Below are 17,044 nucleotides of genomic sequence, written 5' to 3' on the forward strand. Positions count from 1 at the left end.
TCCAGAGTCTGCGCCCTACCAACAGTCACTGAGAACAACTGGCAGTCAGATACAACAGAAGCCTGTTTTGTCCACGTCCCGGGAGCCACAGTCCCTAACTCCAATCACTGGCAGCTCCTGAGATCAGAGCGAAGGCAGGGTAAGCATGGGAGTCTGGGGACAGGTATTTCGCATCATATCTGTGGCCTGCAGGTGGAAGCCGCCTAAGAGAAGCAGGTAAGAAACCTGTCGGGGCCCACAGCCTCAAAGCAGTTTGGGTGCTGGTGGGGATTTGGTCCTGGGAAGTTTCTAGAAGACACTGTGCAGAAGGGAGGGAACAGGGCCAAGGGTGACCCAGAACTGACCGCTAAGCCTTCTCACACTCAGGAACCTGTGACGGTCATCCCCAAACCTGAAGCCATGGTCAGTGAGGAAGATGAGCCAAAGAACTGCGCAGTGTGCGGAGACCGAGCCACAGGCTACCACTTCCACGCCTTGACTTGTGAAGGCTGCAAGGGTTTCTTCAGGTGAGAACCTGGTCTCATTGGAAACCACGTGAAACTGCCTGTCCGTTAGACTTTAGACCCTGGCACTTGCCCAAGCTTGCGCAGTTGTATTGGTCTTGCGTCTCACAGTGTATCTGTTCTGTGGCCAGCACCCTACCTCTTGCCAACCAGACACTGTATAAACCGGTGACACAATAACAGATTATTTGCTCCAATGTTTAGCTAGTACTCCCTCACTCGGCTTTCCTGAGTGATCCTGGGCCCCAGGGACTCTGAGCACAGCCCAGATGAGTCCACTCAGCAGATTCCAGGCCTTTCAGACCACATCATCTCAGCTTCCCACACAGCCACCCGCCTGATCACTGCCATCCCAGACCTAACAACGTCTCTGTCTCCCACAGACGAACGGTCAATAAATACCCCGGTCTCACCTGCCCCTTTGCTGGAAGCTGTGAGGTCAGCAGGGCCCAGAGGCGCCACTGCCCAGCCTGCAGGTTGCAGAAGTGCCTAGCTGCTGGCATGAGAAAAGACAGTGAGTTGGCTCCCTCCCATCCCAACAATCCATAGACTGTGCCACTCTGCTTTGTCCTTGTTCCCAATAGTGTGTTTCCCACCTAGCAGGCAGAGTAAACATTTAGAAATGCATTGGTTGATGTCATTATTCTGCTCAAAACCTCCAATGGCTCTCAGGGTCTCTCTCAAAATGTGCAATCTCGTGACCTAACTCCCACACCCCACGTCTCAGACTATTTCTCACTTTTCCCCTTGTTCAATCCACTTCAGCCACATTGACTTCAATGCCATCCTTGAACCAATCAATAGCTCTTCCCCAGAAATCTTGGCACTTGCCAGTCCCAAAAGCTCTTCCTCTAGATACTCATGTGGCCTGTTTTATTTCTTCTGTCTCTTAAGTAAGGTGCCAATCATCTAGTAGGTACTTTGCAATTATTGAATGGACTCATGCTTTCTGGATGCTCCCAACAGAGGATGTAACTAGAGCTCACAGAACCTGCCCACCTTCATTCAGCTAAAAAGTTGCAGTACTCAAACTTAAGTCTGTCTGACTCCCAAACTCTTGCTTTTTTCATGATACCTATCACTCTACTTTTTACCACAGAGCAGTGGAAACTGTAGACATCAAAGATCTTGGTTTGAGTTCAGTCTGCACCAACTTAGAGACTGTGGACTTGGCACTGTAATCTAAGCCTGTTTACATTTCTGGAAAAATATTAATATCTGCCCTGTCTACCACAGAGTCTCCCAGTGAGATTGAGCCTCAGAATCTTTGAAATTATGCTATGCAAGCACTAGTGAGGCTTTGGTTATTAGGACCCTCTTCAATGTCCCCCTAGAAGCTAAACATCTCTTCACCTCTTTCCTACTTTCCTGGCCACCCTTCCCTTCTCTCCCATGTGCACTGTTTCCTCTGCAATGCCTCACAGGTGGGTGAATCCTCTGCTATCTGGAGTCTCTAGGACTTATGCCCAAGGAAGCCCCAGGAACTCTCCTTCCTCCCCACATCCTCCACTGTGCAAAGCAGTTGAGGGATCCCACATTGGAGAGCAGCAGATAGAGGGGTGCTCCCTGCTGTTTCAACAGTTCTGTCCTCTCTCCCCTGGCACAGTGATAATGTCAGCAGAAGCCCTGGCACTGCGGCGAGCAAAGCAGGCCCAGCGGCGGGCACGGCAAACACCAGTGCAGCTGAGTAAGGAGCAGAAAGAACTGATCCAGATACTCCTGGGGGCCCACACTCGCCACATGGGCACCGTGTTTGAACAGTTTGTGCATTTCAAGGTGAGCATGTACAGGACTTGGGCTGGCATGACCAAAAGGGTGTCCAAGGTGGTTGGCCCGAGGGAGAGGGATGTGTGCCTTGCACCCATCTAGGGGACGGGACTTCTATAGATCCCCAACCTGGGCAGGCTTCTCAGCAAAGAACCCTTCCAAGAGAAGTCCGGCAAGGCCTGCAGGAGAGCCCCAGGGCAGGGGGCTCTGGCTCACGTTCAGATCTCCACAGCCTCCAGCTTATCTGTTCATCCATCACCAGTCTTTGCCCACCCTGGTCCCTGTGCTGCCTTTGCTCACACACATTGCAGACATCAACACTTACATGGTGCAGCAAATCGTCAAGTTCACCAAGGATCTGCCCCTCTTCCGGTGAGTAACCACCACCCCTCATTCGTTCAGGAACACACACTTCAGTAAATCACACAGTCCCCACCCCAGGTCACTGTCCACACTCATACCCCCAACACCAGGCCTCAAATCCCCAGCTGAGTTTGTAAGTGTGACAGCTGGGAGTGGGAGCTGCTCTCCCTCCGTGAAGTTCAGGTTTGAGCTTAAGGGGCCCTCTGTTTCCCACCCCCAACAGGTCCCTGCCCATAGAGGACCAAATCTCCCTCCTCAAGGGGGCAGCTGTGGAAATCTGCCAAATATTGCTCAATACCACTTTCTGTGTCCAAACACAAAACTTCCACTGTGGGCCTCTTCACTACACGAAGGAAGACGGAGTCCATGGTGAGATAGGCTGGAGCAGCAGAGGGCATGGGATGTGGCGAGGTGACCTGGAGGCTCCTAAGTCTGGTGTCTCCCACAGTGGGGTTCCAGGAAGAATTTATGGAGTTGCTCTTTCGCTTCCATGACACGCTGCGACGACTACAGCTCCAGGAGCCCGAGTATGTGCTCATGGTCGCCATGGCTCTCTTCTCTCCTGGTGAGCATTTCCTAAAGCCCACCACCACTGCCCACGCTCAGCTCCTTGAATACAACCACCCCAAGTCTTCTAGCATTCAAACCTCACAGCGGGTCTACACCAGCCTTGGCCTCTGGTGGGCTATGCAGGCCCAGCCCTGCCCCCCACCTTGTCCTTCCCAGCTCCCTGTTTTGCAGACCGCCCTGGAGTTACCCAGAGAGAGGAGATTGATCAACTGCAGGAGGAGATGGCACTGACCCTGGACAGCCACATCAAAGGCCAGCAGCCGGGGCCTCGGGACCGGTATGGTGGGAGACTGGGGACTCGGAGGCCGCACTGAGGCTAGAAGGGTTAGGGAAATGCTCAGGTCACGATGAATGTTGTTAACTGCCTTTCCATTTGGGAAACCGAGTCCCTTGGGTCCTTGTCCTTCCCTCTGGCCAACCCCATCTCACATAGTTCCAGCATCCAAATGGTTCTTACGGCTGGTTGATTTCACTTTTTCCAGATGTTTTTATTCAGTAGAGATGCAAAGTAGTAGCTCACAGGCTCCGTATGACCGCATTCCTGAGACTGATGACACCCCTCCCCTCCCCCACTCCAACTGCTCCAGACACTTCTAAGAGTCCTGGCTACTCTTTCCCTTGGCCCTGCCTCTCCTCTTCATTTGGGTCAACTCCTTTCTTTTCTCATTGCCCTTGAAGTTATGGTCATCGTTTCACAGCCAAAGCCATTCCCTCGCTCCCCAGTCCATGATCAACCCAGGCTCTGAGGTACGTGCCACTTCGGTTCTTGCGCATTCCTCAATGAGCCAATTTGGCCAGAAAGGGATGCTCTACACCATGGAACACATCCACCTTCTAGAACATGTTCTAGAAGGCCAGACCCTCAGATTCCACAGCACAGAAAGTTCTGGACTCTTTTCACGCCTGGTCCTCCGAGCTCTGAGGCCAGGAAGAGCCAGCCATAGTGACAGAAGACGCCATCAGACAGAGGCCCGTTGGGGACCTGTGTAATTAATTTCTGATGAATTTGTTATACCAGAGCATGATTTTCTCTCAGGCTCAGCCCCAGCTTCACTGAGGGGCAGGGCCTTAGGATAAGACTCCCAGTTGCCTTATTTTCCTCCTCTTTCCCTGGTGACCCCACTACTTCTTCCAAAGGTTTCTGTACGCAAAGCTGCTGGGGCTGTTGGCCGAGCTTCGGAGCATCAACGACGCATACTGGTACCAAATACAGCGCATCCAGGGACTGCTGGCCATGATGCCGCTGCTCCAGGAGATCTGCAGCTGAGGCCGGGCTCACCTCCTCCCCCAGCCCACCTGGACCTGCTGGACTGCAGAGGGGACAAGGCTGGGGCCGGTGCAAAGGGAGCCCAGTGGTTGCAATGAAAGACTAAAGCAATATCTTGCCTTTTCATGCGGTCGGGTGGGGGGTGGGGGGGTGTCGGGGGCCATGGAGACAACGTTGCTCTCTGGAAGCACAGAAGATAGTTCGAAGACTTCCTCCTTCCCTAAGAAGAAAGCTCCTTCTGGGGAAGGGTGGGCCCCACTTTCTGAGGCCAAAGATTTAGCCCTTCAGCCCCGCTTTTCCCAGCATTGGGGAGCTAACCCCAGGCAGACTTTTCTGCTCTGAAGAGAAAGAGGTTCAGAGCTTGAATGCTCAGGGACACGAGGAAGGAAGGGGGGCTGGGATTCAGTCCGACACTCCTCTTAATCCCTCTCCCTTAGTCCAGAGCCACAAGAGCACGGGGAAGATGAGAGTGGGGCTGGTGGCCGAGGGAAAAGCCTCAAGCCACCGCCTCATCGGCTGCCCCTGTGGCAGCCCCAGTTCTGAGGAGGGCGTGGTCCTGAGCCCCACTCTGCTCCTGGGATCGAGAGGCAACCCAGCAGGATGAGCCCGGGCCGTGGGGCACCCAACTCAGAGGTTCCAGCTGCCGTGGGGCCGGCTCAGGGACAAGCTCAGCCCACCGTGATGCTGAAGCCGCAGTGGAACCTGTTGCGCCAGTGATTGAGGAAGGCTCCGAGGGCCAGGGTGACCGGCAGCGGGGGCAGCTTCTTCTCCAGCACAGCACCTACACACCAGTTACTGTCCACCAAGCCTGGCGGGGAAGAGAACACCACCCAGGTGACTTCACAGGGCTTGGAAGAGTCGGCGGAAGCAGAGATGCCCTCCCCCTGTAACCCTTGACCCCTCACAGCAGATCCGAAGGCCATCGCAGCCACCCTCACCTCGAAACACCATGTTGGCCTGGGGCAGGGTCAGGTGGTAACCAAAGGAGAAGGTTGTGTCTTGGAGCCTTGTGTTTGCCTCAAACTCCACTCCAACCTGAACCTGCGAATCACAGAGAGGGATCAGCCTCAAGGAGATGAGCAGGGTCCTAACAGAGGATTACAGAATGAAGGCACACACAAAAATATATACACAGTGTAGGCAGGAAGAACACAGGGTCAGCAGGACCTGGAGCTGTCCAGAGGGACAGAGGTTCACGACTGAACATTTGCTGGAGTAGGGGTGAGCTCAGTGGTCTCACCTGTTCATTTGCTCTGTGGTAGTAACTTGCATGGGCCCCACCTGAGCCCACATTCAACGTAGCTACCCAGTGTACAGCTGTAAAAACCAAAGTACAGGGGGAAATGAGTACTACTGTAGGAGGACCCAAAGAACCCCAGCACAGTCCACAAACGCCCCTCCCCCTCCTGTCACCATAGCACTTTGCCCCATACCCGAGTACTTCCCAGCCAGTGTCAAGATGGCCCCCTCTTCGCCCGGCCGCCGATGGTACACTAGCTCTCCTCCCAGCACCAGCCGATGAGTGAGGCTCTGCAGGAAGTGAGCGACCATGATCACTGTGGGGGAGCGGGGAGACACGGAGAGTCAGTCACAGAGAGAACATTCAAGCCAACACTCAGGCCAGAGACCCCTATCCCAGTCTGCCCACGGAGTTCCTTTTCTAGTCCCCTAAGCTATACAGAAGATGGTGAGGTACTGCCACATTAGCAAGTGAGCAGGGTTGATAAAAAAAAAAAAAAAAAAAAAAAAAAAGAGAGAGAGAGAGAGAGAGCCCTGTCGCCATCACTTACCTGATTCCCCAATCAGGTCGGGATTCCCTAGGGTCAGAGTGGCTGTGTAGTCATCTCCCCGATACTCGCCATCAAACTGCCATGTCAGGAACTTGGCCTGCTGAGTCTGGGTGGGAGAGCAAGAAGTCAAGTCTCCCTCCCTCTTTATGATCATCATGGCCTCAGCTCCTCCCCTGGGCCCCCCAGGGCAGGACACTCATGGAGGAGGAGGAGGAGTGGTCTTCCTGGGGGGAAGCAGGAACTGAGGGTCACCTGGAAGACAGCCTTAGCTCGGAGCCGCTCTGCCAAGAGGAGCAGGACCTGGGCGTTGAGGCTGCCACTGCTGTCCATATCCCCTACCACGGTGGGGAACACCTGTTGAAGAGTGTCGACAACACGGCTGAGCTGGGTGGTACCATTCAGCAGACATCCAAATACTATAGGATTTCATTAATAGTATCCAGCGCCCCCTGGTGGAAGCACAAGTACAAACTCTGGGTTCTTCACAGTTTCTGTACTCTCCCATTCAGAAGAGACACAGAGAAATCAGTTATATTGCCCATTCTTCCCCATAACACACACATATCCTCTTCCTCAAGGCCTGGGTCCCAAGTGGATGTTTAGGGAGCTTTCCCATGTGTGTAGAGTCCTCACCTCCGTAGGGCTAAGCTGCCAGTCCCCTGCATAGGCCGCATGGAGGTGATAGCCCGGCAAACCCAGGGCACTCATGTGCACGGTGTGAGCCACCTGAGGAAAGAAGAGGCGATGAGGAGAGACCCTCCCAGCTCCATTTTCATCCCTCAGCCACCCTGCGTCTTCTCCCCATTCACAGGAGAATCCCAAATATTCCAATACGTGGCAGACAAAAAGCAACAAGTCCCACACGCGAGGGAGAGCACAGAGAGAGAACCCCATGTCCTCATTTGTCCCACACAGCCTGGCTAAGCCTGGACTACAAAAGGAAGGAGAAAAGGGCACAGGGGTGGGTAGGGAGGAATAGTAAGGGGAGGCCAAAGAAGTGGGAGCACCTGCCTGGAAATGGCTGCTCAGCACCTTGTTGACAATGAGCTTCACTCCCTCCATCTGTGATGGGAAGACATCTGAAGGGAGGGGGGAGGCAGGGAGTGAGCATAGACAAGAACCCCTAACCCAAGAGGTCTTCTTCCCTCTCAATCCCACAGGAGGCACTGTGGAGGAACTGACCTCCTTTCAAGTCCAGCAACCAAACGCTCCACTTCATTTGGGCACCTGATCCTCCCTGAGGCTGAGTGCCCCAGCTGTGAGCTTCCCCTGCCTGCTCCCTTTACCGGATACCCGCATTCAAGAACCCTCCCATCCCCTGCCCCACCAACTTGACACACCCAGATGCCTAGGTCTCACCTTTGCAGAGCCGGTGCAGTTCATCGAAGCTCCCAGGGTTGGGTAGAGGTTCCTCTCGGCGCGGGCTCCGGCGGGGCAAAGTCCCCAGCGGTGCCAGGCCCAGTGTGTTCCCCATGTTAGTCCAGAGGACAGGGAGGGAGGGTTAGCCTGGGGAAAGAAGCTACTGCTCCCTCTAGCCACCCCGGGCCCCACCCCCCATCATCTGGTTCCCCAGTCCCAGGAACTTCCACATGGTCCGACGCTAGACCTGGAAAAGGAAGAATGGGGTGAAAGGAAAGATGGGGAGAACGAACCCCAGGCACACCCCCGCCCACTCTTGGATCCCTCAGCCCCACCTGTCACCCCTCTCTGTCCCTTCTCCCTCTCTGTAATCCTAGCCCCCATGACAGACCGCACCTAGCCGCCTAGTCCCTTTGCTTTTCATTCCCAGACCCCAAGACCAGGCCCGCAATGGAGCAGTAACCCTTACCATCTCAGACCATCAAGCTGCCCCTTTCCCCCCGGCACACCCCGGTCATCTTGATGGGGGCAGCCATCTTGAGTGATGGCAGAACTGCAGCTTCACGCTGCACTCTCAGCATAGCCACAAACGCCATCTTGGGACCTGGCAAAGAAAGATCGCAAAGACCCAACCCTCCCCTGATTGGGTCCCGCCCTATCAGGGGGAAAAAAAGGCGCTTCGGACTCCCAGGAACCAATGGGAGAGGAGGAAGCGAAGGATTGGCAGGTCTGATGGCCCGAGAGCTTCAACCTCCGTGCTGCAGAGGCGGGTGGAACTTGATTGGTGGCTCCTTAGACTTAAATAGAAGGCCTTAGCCCGCCAGGCCTCTCTCTCCAAGGTCGCCAAAAGCGTTTGCGTGTATGGGACGCTAGGGGGAGCATCTTGGAGTTTGGACCGCTGAAGCTAACTTCCACCCTGAAACTACAGTGAAACTACAAGCTGGGAGCCCTGTGAATCCTGGGTGGTATCGCTTCCCCAGTTCCCGGAAGGGCCCCTAGAAACTTCTCCGCACAAGATGAGCGCTACTGAAGCACCGCTGTCCCTCGGACGCGGATCCACACCTCCCCTCCAAAGTTGGCCCTCTTGGTGGAGTGTGAGTTTGCGGTAGAGAAGCAGAGTGGTGGCAAACCTATTCCTCCACACGGTTCTGGCAGAGCTATTCCGGCAACAGCTGCCCTCTAATTTTAACCCTTCCCGCATTGAGTCTGCAGGAAGGGGCCTCCAGCCCCCAAGTGCGCTCCACCCCAGGGTTAGGCAAGCCAGTGAAGTGACTTGCAAGCACCATGCACTCCACAGAGCAATGACAGGAGATGGAGTAAGGGCTCTGGTTGCTGCCCCCCCAGCTCCCACACCGCCACCACCGTCTCTCAGGAATGTGCCAGGCGCAAAGGAAATACATTTCGAGGGCAAAAAGGTGAAGACACAAATGCTGCCCATACCGATTCAGTTGATTTCACCCAAATGCTTTGAGCCTCTGGATGAACCTCTGCCCTCCCTCAAATCAGGGCTGGGATAAGGGCCAGGGTCTTGGGAAGGGGGTGGGGGGAGGTGCTGTTGCCCCTGCTTACTCAATATTGACTGACCACAACCTAGCACCGATAAGGTGATCAAATGACCAGGCACCTTCAACCTTTATCCAGGTGGAAACTTTTTACTCACCTCTCTTCCTGCCAGAGCCCTCCAGGTGGTGGGGGAGGGCAGGCACGCACAGGCTATTTTCTGAATTTGCTTTGTTGGGGGTCGGGTATACACATTGATCAGGGCTCTTGTTACACCCCCACCCCCACCCTGTCCCCTTTTACACATTAACTCGGAAAGGGACACAGTCAGTCACAGCTGCCCTCTGCCTCATCCCCCTTTCCCTCAACCCCCATTCCCTACTCCCCTGACCCCGACTGTAACTCCTTTCTTCAGTCCCCAGTTCCCCACTGCCAAGTGGAGGTAAAGGGGAGTGGGGCTTGGCAGAGCAAATCAGCCCAGCATGGACTAAAGTTGCCCAGGGCTGAAGGCTCAGAGTCCAAAGAATGAGGAATCCCGCCTGCTGCTATTAGCAAATCCAAAGACTGCCCAGCTAGCGCCAGTCTCCAAAAGACTGAATCTCAGACAGTAAGGCCTGCACTTCCTGCCTCTCAGCCCATTGCCATGCGGCCCGCGTTCCAGTCTCCTTTCCTCCTCCATTTCTTCAACTTGTTTACTCCAACATGGGCCCTAACCCGCTGGGCCCCTGTGCAGTCTCTGTCACCTGACAGGGTGGGGACACTGCCAGGTATATAGCCCTTGCCCCTCCAGCCAGGCCAGGCACTGACGCCAAGGACGGAGACGTTGACTAAGTAAGGTAAGGGAACGAGAGGTGCAGGCAGCATCCACGGAGCACTGGGCTTTAATTGTGGAAAGGGAGGGAACCAGGGCGGGGCAGGGGGAGGCACTTAGGTAGGGAGATCCTGGGGAAGGGGCTGAGAGCGTGTGGCTTCAGTGTTCCTTCCCTTCTCGGCACTGTCCCCAGACCATCTTGGCACTGTCACCACCATGAAGTTGCTCGCAATGACGGTGCTGCTCCTCACCATCTGCAGCCTTGAAGGTGGGTGTATTGCGGGGAGGGGGCGCCGGCGGGGAGACGGTACCGGGAGTCCTAGCTGCCAAGCTGCCCAGGTCTGGTAACCTGAAGGCTCAGAAGGAAGAGTACTCCCTCTCTGAAGCCCACAAAACCCCTCCAAGGAGCTGGCTGGAAGCCTACTTGGGGAGGGCGCTGAGAGCTGGGGTTGGTAGCAGGAGGCCGCAATTCACTGCCATGGACCCAGCTAAGAGAGTCTATGTGTGTGTGTGTGTGCTTGCACAGGGGCTTTGGTTCGAAGGCAGGCAGAGGAGCAGAGCCTGCAGAGCCTGGTCTCTCAGTACTTGCAGACTGTAACCAACTACAGCAAGGACCTGATGGAAAAGGCCAAGGCCCCCGAGCTTCAGGCCCAGGCCAAGTAAGTCTCTGGGAAAGGGGTTGCGGGGCTGTGCACCGGAGGATGGAAAAAAGGGAAGATGGGAGGTTCCCACAGAGACTGAGCTGAGGGACGCAGGTTAGGGAGAATGAAGCTTAAATTGCAGAGTCGAATTTCTGCATCACTCAAAAGATGCCACATGGCTCCTGGACAGGTAGGGGCAGTGGGAACAGCGCCTGGAAGTTTCATCCCTAGGGTCTATTCCTCTGCCCAGTGGAGGGGCTTTGCCGTCCAGGATGGACCAAGCACTAGGATTTGGGATTAGGGGTTCATCTGCTCTGACTTCCCACCAACAAAATCCCTTCCCTACCCAGGGCCTACTTTGAAAAGACACAGGAGCAGCTGACGCCCTTGGTCAAGAAGGCTGGAACTGATCTATTTAACTTCTTGAGCAATTTCATGGATCTCAAAACACAGCCCGCTGCCCCGTGAGGGGGTCTACACCATTGTCTTCCAACTCCAGCTGGCCTCTTGAGCACCCCTGGGCCAGGCCTGCAGCCCCTCCTTGCCTATCCCTGTTTTCTACAATAAATGGTGGAGGAGTCAACCTGTGAGCATGGTGTGTTTAGCGGACTGTGAGAAGTGGGTAGTGGGGGAGGAGTAAGAGAAAGGAAGAAGAAATCTTCTTGAAAGGACGGAGGACTGGTGCAGAGGTGTGGAGAAAGCACTGGAGAGACAAACAGGGTGAGGGGGCCTGTGATTCTTCTTGGGACCCAAGGAGTCTCCTCCAGGCCTGGGAATGGCTCTGCAGTGGAGTGCTAAAGAACCTTTGCACTGGACATGGAACTATGGAAGGAATGCAGGATTCCTAAGCTGAATCCCTAGAGTTCTAGAGGTCACAAGAAATGAGGGCACTGCAGAATGTCCTCTCCATCATTCTGTGAAGAGCAGAAAGTTTCCAAAAAGTGAACCCAGAGCTATCACCCAAGACCCTCCCCTTCGGAACCAGAAATGCTGTGTTTCCCCCATCCCACAGTAAAGGAGAAGACCTGGGCTCACTCCCCTCCCCCAGGGTGCTCCAGCTCCTCCATTCAAAACCTTTCCTCTGGACTCTGTCTGGGGATGACCCACTCCAAGCTTCCCCTGCCCCCAGCCCTCCTCAACCCAGGTGCTATTCATAGAACTGGCCTGACCCTGCCTTGGAGCCTGGAGCTGGTAGCCATGGCAGCCATTTAAAGGTCTAACAGGTATCCAGCTTGGTGGACATGAGAGACTAGAGACACTTTAGAATCCAAGATACCTGGATTAAATAAGAAAATGCAATGGAAATCAAACTGGGTGAACGGAGGGCAGATTTACAATCCCAAAATGCAGGCCAAGGGAAAATGGGGCATTTCCCACTAAAAGTTTCTTACCCCTTTCACACAGTGACTTCTCTACCCTGCCTTATGTCTTGTATTTCATCTGATATCACTTCTCTGACATTGGAGACGCCTCTAGTGTCTTCTCTATTGATCAACCTTCATGGTCTGACCCTCGAGACCCTCACTGTTTATGATCAATCCCCTCACCTTCTCCTTCCCAACACCCACTTTCTTTCTCAAAACAGGCAGGGACTAAGAGATCTCAGCTGGTCACTTGCAAGGCAAATTAACTTCAGAAAAGCTGGGCTTGATGAGCAGATCAGATGGTACAACAAGCTAGTAGAAAGCATTGTGGAAACTGTTAAGTCACCAGGGGGTGCAAACGATTGCCCAGCATGCAGTGGGCATGGGTGCTGCCAGGGCCAAGCCTGGAGATTCTAGACTCATTCGGAAAGGACTGCTGTGTCACAGGTGAGGCTGAGGACTCCAGCAGCTCTGAAACGGGACAGGCACTGACAGGGGGATTCCCTGACCTGTCCAACCTTACTCCCTTTGCCTTATTCAGCTCCAAACTCTAGCTGGCCCTCCAAGCTCCCTCCTGCCTCAGAACCCACCAAAAACCCACTGTTCTCATAAAACCCTACAAAGGATCCCCCCAGAGCCCCTGGTCACGCCGTTTCTTCTACACTTTCTGCGTGTACCAGGTTGGTTCTGTCTGCATCTGGTGACTATTGGGTTGAATAGCCAGACTGCCCACAATCCATTCTAGATTCTAGGTACAGAATGCCGCGCTGGGTGCGGGAGGCATTTCTTAGATTCTAACGTTTGTGCATGTTTCTAGACTTCCAACACATTACTCCCTGCTCCAGCTCTGTCCCAGAACAGCTGGGGGGGGGCGGGGGGGCAAAGGTCTCATCCCTCCCCCAGCATTCATCCCGCAATTGAGCAAAACAGCCGTGAAGCCCATTAGACTGTGAGATCCGTGAGGTCAGCAGCCGAGCTTGCCGTACTCAAAAACGGCACTGCATTCCGCCTCAAGCCTAGCGCTCAGTTGCGGCTGCATAAACACGTGATAGTGATAAATGAATGGCTACAGCCCAGTCCGTGGCAGCTTTATTGGGCACACTCCCTTCCCATGGTTAAGTGGGTGTTGGGGATTGGGAAGAGAAGGGTGGGGCAAGGAAGTGAGACTAGAATATAAACATCAATGAGTAGCGTCTGAGTCTTTGACAGGGAGGGGGAACCACTGATGTACATTAATCTGGAGCACAGCACTCTTACGGGGGTAGGACCAGCAGGTGTTAATCGCATGGAGGCATATGCAGTAGCAGCCACAAGGGGCTGTGAGAACTGGAAGCTGAAGGCTGTGACCAAGGGCAGCTACTGTGCTGGTTTCTCATGCTTCAGAGTCTCATACGTCTCCTGGGTCCGGGTGCTCAGGCCCTGGGGGTGGGAGGTGAAGGGCGATCAGGAGGTCGAGCCCATCACAGGCCCTACACCCCTCCCCCGGTCCCTACCCCTGCCAAATGTCACTCAAAGTCCCATCCGTCTGCGGACTTCCCGAGCGGTGGGGGCAGGTTCACTCACCGTGTAAACGGCTTCTGATTTCTGCAGAGACAAAAAGCCCAAGGCAACTTTAGAGACCCACGTCTCCTCCAGGGCCCCCCAGCCTCCCCCTGCCCACCTAAGGTGGCTTGTGGCCAAGGAAAGGGAGCCCGCATGCACCAGAGAGCACTCACACGACGACTCTGGGCCATGAAGACACATTGGCCCACGTGGCTACACACACACAACTCTCGCATGTGCTGCTTGTCACCCTATGCTCAGTTCTTCCCCCATCATCTGCTAGATCTCTGGCTGTGGGGCTGAGCTGTATGCACATCAGGACTTGAAGACACGTGCTTGCCCAGGAGGGCTGAAAGTCTGCAACAATGTAGACACCCGGTGTGGGAAGATCCATACCTCATAGCCTATGGCTGCCTTGCGCACCTGGATCTGAAGTAGAAAAAAGGTCATTAATAACAGGGAGTTAATGGCCCCATCACTCTTCCTTTCAAACTTTGTAGGGGGAGCCCCTGTTGTTCCCCTTCCTCAAATCCGTGCTGCTGCCACCACCCACTTCTCCATCTAGCCCTCAGCCCGTCCTGCCTTACCTTGAGCCGACAGTAGAGCAGGGTGAGGATGATACCGTACAGAAACAGGATGGCGTCCAGGATGTAGCAGAGCTGAGGCTCTCCCAGGGCCGCTGAGGGGACAGAGGGTGCCCATGGGGTCAGTGCACCAGGGGCCACCTGGTGCTCGGAGAGAAGGGCCAGGGCTCTGGGAGGTAGGGTAGGGCCTAGAAAGGAGCCCTCCAAAGGGAAGAAGCTTCTCTTACCCCCTGGACTCCTGTTTCTCTTGCCTTTCCTTTTTCTCTCCCATCCATGGGTAGGGGCAAGGTAGGAAGCCTGATGCAACTTACACGAACTAAGAGCCGGGGATTTGGGGCCGATGTTGTGGCACAGTGGGTTAAGCCCCCGCTTGTGACATCAGCAGCGTATCAGAGCACCAGTTCAAGTCCCGGCTGCTCCACTTCCAACCCAGCTCCTTGCTAATGCACCTGGCAAGGCAGTGGATGAAGGCCCTGGTACTTGGACCCCTGCCACCACCCATGATGGGAGACCTGGAGTTCCAGGCTCCAGGCTTCAGCCTGGCCCAGTCCATTTGGGTAGTAAACCAGCAGATGGAAGAACTCTTCATCTCTCCCTCTCTGTCACTCTGCCTTTCAAATAAACACAAGTTTTCAAGAAGAGTTGGGGACTTCCACCTCAGCCTCTCTCTCTCTCTTTTTTTTTTTAATTTTTTTTATTTTTATTTTTTGACAGGCAGAGTGGACAGTGAGAGAGAGAGACAGAAAGAAAGGTCTTCCTTTGCCGTTGGTTCACCCTCCAATGGCCACCGCGGCCAGCGCGCCGCGGCTGGCGCACCGCGCTGATCCGATGGCAGGAGCCAGGAGCCATGTGCTTTTCCTGGTCTCCCATGGGGTGCAGGGCCCAAGCACCTGGGCCATCCTCCACTGCACTCCCTGGCCACAGCAGAGAGCTGGCCTGGAAGAGGGGCAACCGGGACAGAATCTGGCGCCCCGACCGGGACTAGAACCCGGTGTGCCGGCGCCGCTAGGCGGAGGATTAGCCTAGTGAGCCGCGGCGCCGGCCTCTCTCTTTTTTTTTTAAGCACTGTGGGTTCTGTAGGCACCATTGAGCACTTCATCTACCTCAAGGGACCCATCGGAGTTCACTAGGCTGAAACCAAAACCTCAGCCCAGAGTGGTAGGGGGAGGGAGAGGCAGTGGCAAGTTTCAGCAAAGAAACCACAGCAGTGTCTCTGCTAAGTCCTGTGACCTGTGGCTGAGGGCTGGACAGGAAGGATGTGTGCTGGGGAAGGGAGGGAAGGCAATTACTCTATTATTGGTCATCTCTCAGCCTCGGCCTCATGGCTTTCAGTCCCATAAAGATACTCAAATGTCAAAACCCAAGAGCCTGCTTCCCCAGCCCTGTGGACGCCATTGCCTCTGCACACGAAGCTGGGAGGCTGGCCCCACACTTGAGGGAATGACCGCTTGCTACCATTCCACCTCCTGCTACCCTGCCTTACTCACCCTGGGCCTCCGAAGGGAAGTTCTGTGCAATTAAAATATTCACACGGGGTCCAGGCTCCAGGGATTGCGCCCGGCCCAATCAGAAGGACTGTGACCAACACCGGTCAAGTCCTGACACTGGCCAAGAACTTTTCATTCTGTAACACTTTCACACACGCGCGATATTGCACAAGTCTCAAAACTACCCGGGGAGGGCAACGTCATCGCCATTTTATGTACGGAAAAGCTAAGTAACTCGTTCAGCGCCAGAGCCGTGGCTCCCGTTTAGGCTCCCGGTCTCCAAAGCCTGTTGCTTTCCTTTCCACCTCAGGTCCTCTGCTCCCCCACCCCCTGCCCCAGCCACAGCAGCACCCCGGGGCTCCCTGCGCCCTTCCTCCGCCTTCTCAGCTGGACTGGTGGAGCTCCTTGGGCTTCTTTCAACCTTCCCAGTTTCCTTGAAGTTTGCCCAGCTGCCGATCATACAGACCCTGGCACAGACAACTCTAAGTGATCAAGAAGGGAGCGCTCCTAAACGGTGGCGGTGACCGTGACGGGAGCTTCTTGGAACTGGACCCCTCCCATGTCTGCCTCTACCGCTCAGCTAATGCTCTGATCTCTAGAACTGGGCATTCCCTGCTGCCCACCCACCCCAAGCTGTTACAGGTCCGGTGCATTCGTGAGGACCCACAGAAACAGCTAGGACAGCGGTTTGACTACCTTTGATCTCCTAAACGGGGCTCTGTACATTTAACCAGCTAGAGATCAGCTCCCAGTGGGCAAGACTATAACCAACCCACTGGGAAATGCTGATTGTAAGGGACAAGAAAGGAGGGAACGATGACCCGAGCGCCTCGGGTGAGGGCCGGATAGAACCCGCCCCAGTCTCCATGTTCATCTCTGTGTCCACCTGCCCACTGCTGGCTCTCCTCCGCCTGTGCTGGATTCAGCCCTCCGGCTCTGCCCCTGGAGCCCGGCTCGCTGTCCCCCACCAAACCCTCTCACCTGCTTGTTGAACCTGAAGGAGCAAGAGCAGGAGCACTGCGGGAATCATCCTGGCAGGGGTGAGGGTCCGCAGAAGCCTGACCCGACAGGCAGGGCTGGGGGTCCGCAAGCCTGACCCGACAGGCGCTCTGACACGCTGTGCAGCTGTGCTCCACCAGCGGCTCCCTGACCACAGAGTTCCCCTCTTCCTGCCACGCCTTCCCCTGCGCTTCGGCCCCTTCCCCTTCCTGCACTAGAGACCGGGCGGCTCCCGGAAGGGCCAACTGGGGGAGCAGGGAGATCTGGGCCCTTAAGCCCCAGCCCTTCACTGACCAACCCTCCCAAGCATGTGAGACTATGGTGCTGCACAGAGGTGGTGGCCTCCGCCATCGGTCACTGCACCCCTGTTCAGAAAACAGGTACGCTGCCCCCTGGAGACCCCTCAGGTGTCGCCACAGCCCTCTGTCCTCCAATCCAGAACTCTATCCCCGTCCTGATTTGAGCTCACCAACTTGTATGAGCACTGAGGAGGTCTG

General features: G+C 55.2%; 4 protein-coding genes across 6 annotated transcripts; 2 read left to right on the top strand and 2 right to left on the bottom strand.

Annotated features, from left to right (window-relative positions):
* On the top strand, positions 1-5,005 carry NR1I3 (nuclear receptor subfamily 1 group I member 3). Of its 3 annotated transcripts, none has more exons than XM_051858458.2 (9): positions 1-139; positions 367-506; positions 887-1,017; positions 2,110-2,279; positions 2,533-2,642; positions 2,857-3,002; positions 3,082-3,198; positions 3,375-3,480; positions 4,341-5,005. In XM_051858458.2, the coding sequence occupies exons 2-9, from the start codon at positions 400-402 to the stop codon at positions 4,468-4,470; spliced, it is 1,017 nt and encodes a 338-aa protein (XP_051714418.2). In that variant the 5' UTR covers positions 1-139; positions 367-399; the 3' UTR covers positions 4,471-5,005. The 3 variants fall into 3 exon arrangements, with proteins under 3 accessions (XP_051714418.2, XP_002715180.3, XP_051714417.2); XM_002715134.5 differs by having other exon boundaries at positions 2,503-2,642; positions 4,341-4,581; XM_051858457.2 differs by having other exon boundaries at positions 78-216; positions 2,503-2,642.
* TOMM40L (translocase of outer mitochondrial membrane 40 like) lies at positions 3,671-8,374 on the bottom strand. Its single transcript, XM_002715147.5, has 10 exons — positions 8,089-8,374; positions 7,620-7,866; positions 7,272-7,339; positions 6,894-6,986; positions 6,513-6,614; positions 6,261-6,366; positions 5,904-6,026; positions 5,711-5,787; positions 5,409-5,511; positions 3,671-5,278 (listed from the first exon to the last, which is right to left on the bottom strand). Exons 2-10 carry the CDS (start codon positions 7,732-7,734, stop codon positions 5,139-5,141), a joined length of 927 nt encoding a protein of 308 aa, XP_002715193.1. The 5' UTR covers positions 7,735-7,866; positions 8,089-8,374; the 3' UTR covers positions 3,671-5,138.
* A 1,261-nt stretch (positions 8,375-9,635) lies between these two features.
* On the top strand, positions 9,636-11,154 carry APOA2 (apolipoprotein A2). The gene is made up of 4 exons (XM_002715252.5): positions 9,636-9,955; positions 10,124-10,198; positions 10,457-10,589; positions 10,922-11,154. The coding sequence occupies exons 2-4, from the start codon at positions 10,147-10,149 to the stop codon at positions 11,037-11,039; spliced, it is 303 nt and encodes a 100-aa protein (XP_002715298.1). The 5' UTR covers positions 9,636-9,955; positions 10,124-10,146; the 3' UTR covers positions 11,040-11,154.
* Positions 11,155-13,008: 1,854 nt separating this feature from the next.
* FCER1G (Fc epsilon receptor Ig) lies at positions 13,009-17,039 on the bottom strand. The gene is made up of 5 exons (XM_008264191.4): positions 16,530-17,039; positions 14,065-14,156; positions 13,874-13,906; positions 13,499-13,519; positions 13,009-13,354 (listed from the first exon to the last, which is right to left on the bottom strand). The coding sequence occupies exons 1-5, from the start codon at positions 16,576-16,578 to the stop codon at positions 13,292-13,294; spliced, it is 258 nt and encodes an 85-aa protein (XP_008262413.1). The 5' UTR covers positions 16,579-17,039; the 3' UTR covers positions 13,009-13,291.
* Between the last annotated feature and the right edge of the window lie 5 nt (positions 17,040-17,044).

The sequence above is a fragment of the Oryctolagus cuniculus genome, chromosome 7, assembly GCF_964237555.1.
Source record: "Oryctolagus cuniculus chromosome 7, mOryCun1.1, whole genome shotgun sequence".
Classification (NCBI taxonomy): Eukaryota; Metazoa; Chordata; class Mammalia; order Lagomorpha; family Leporidae; genus Oryctolagus; species Oryctolagus cuniculus.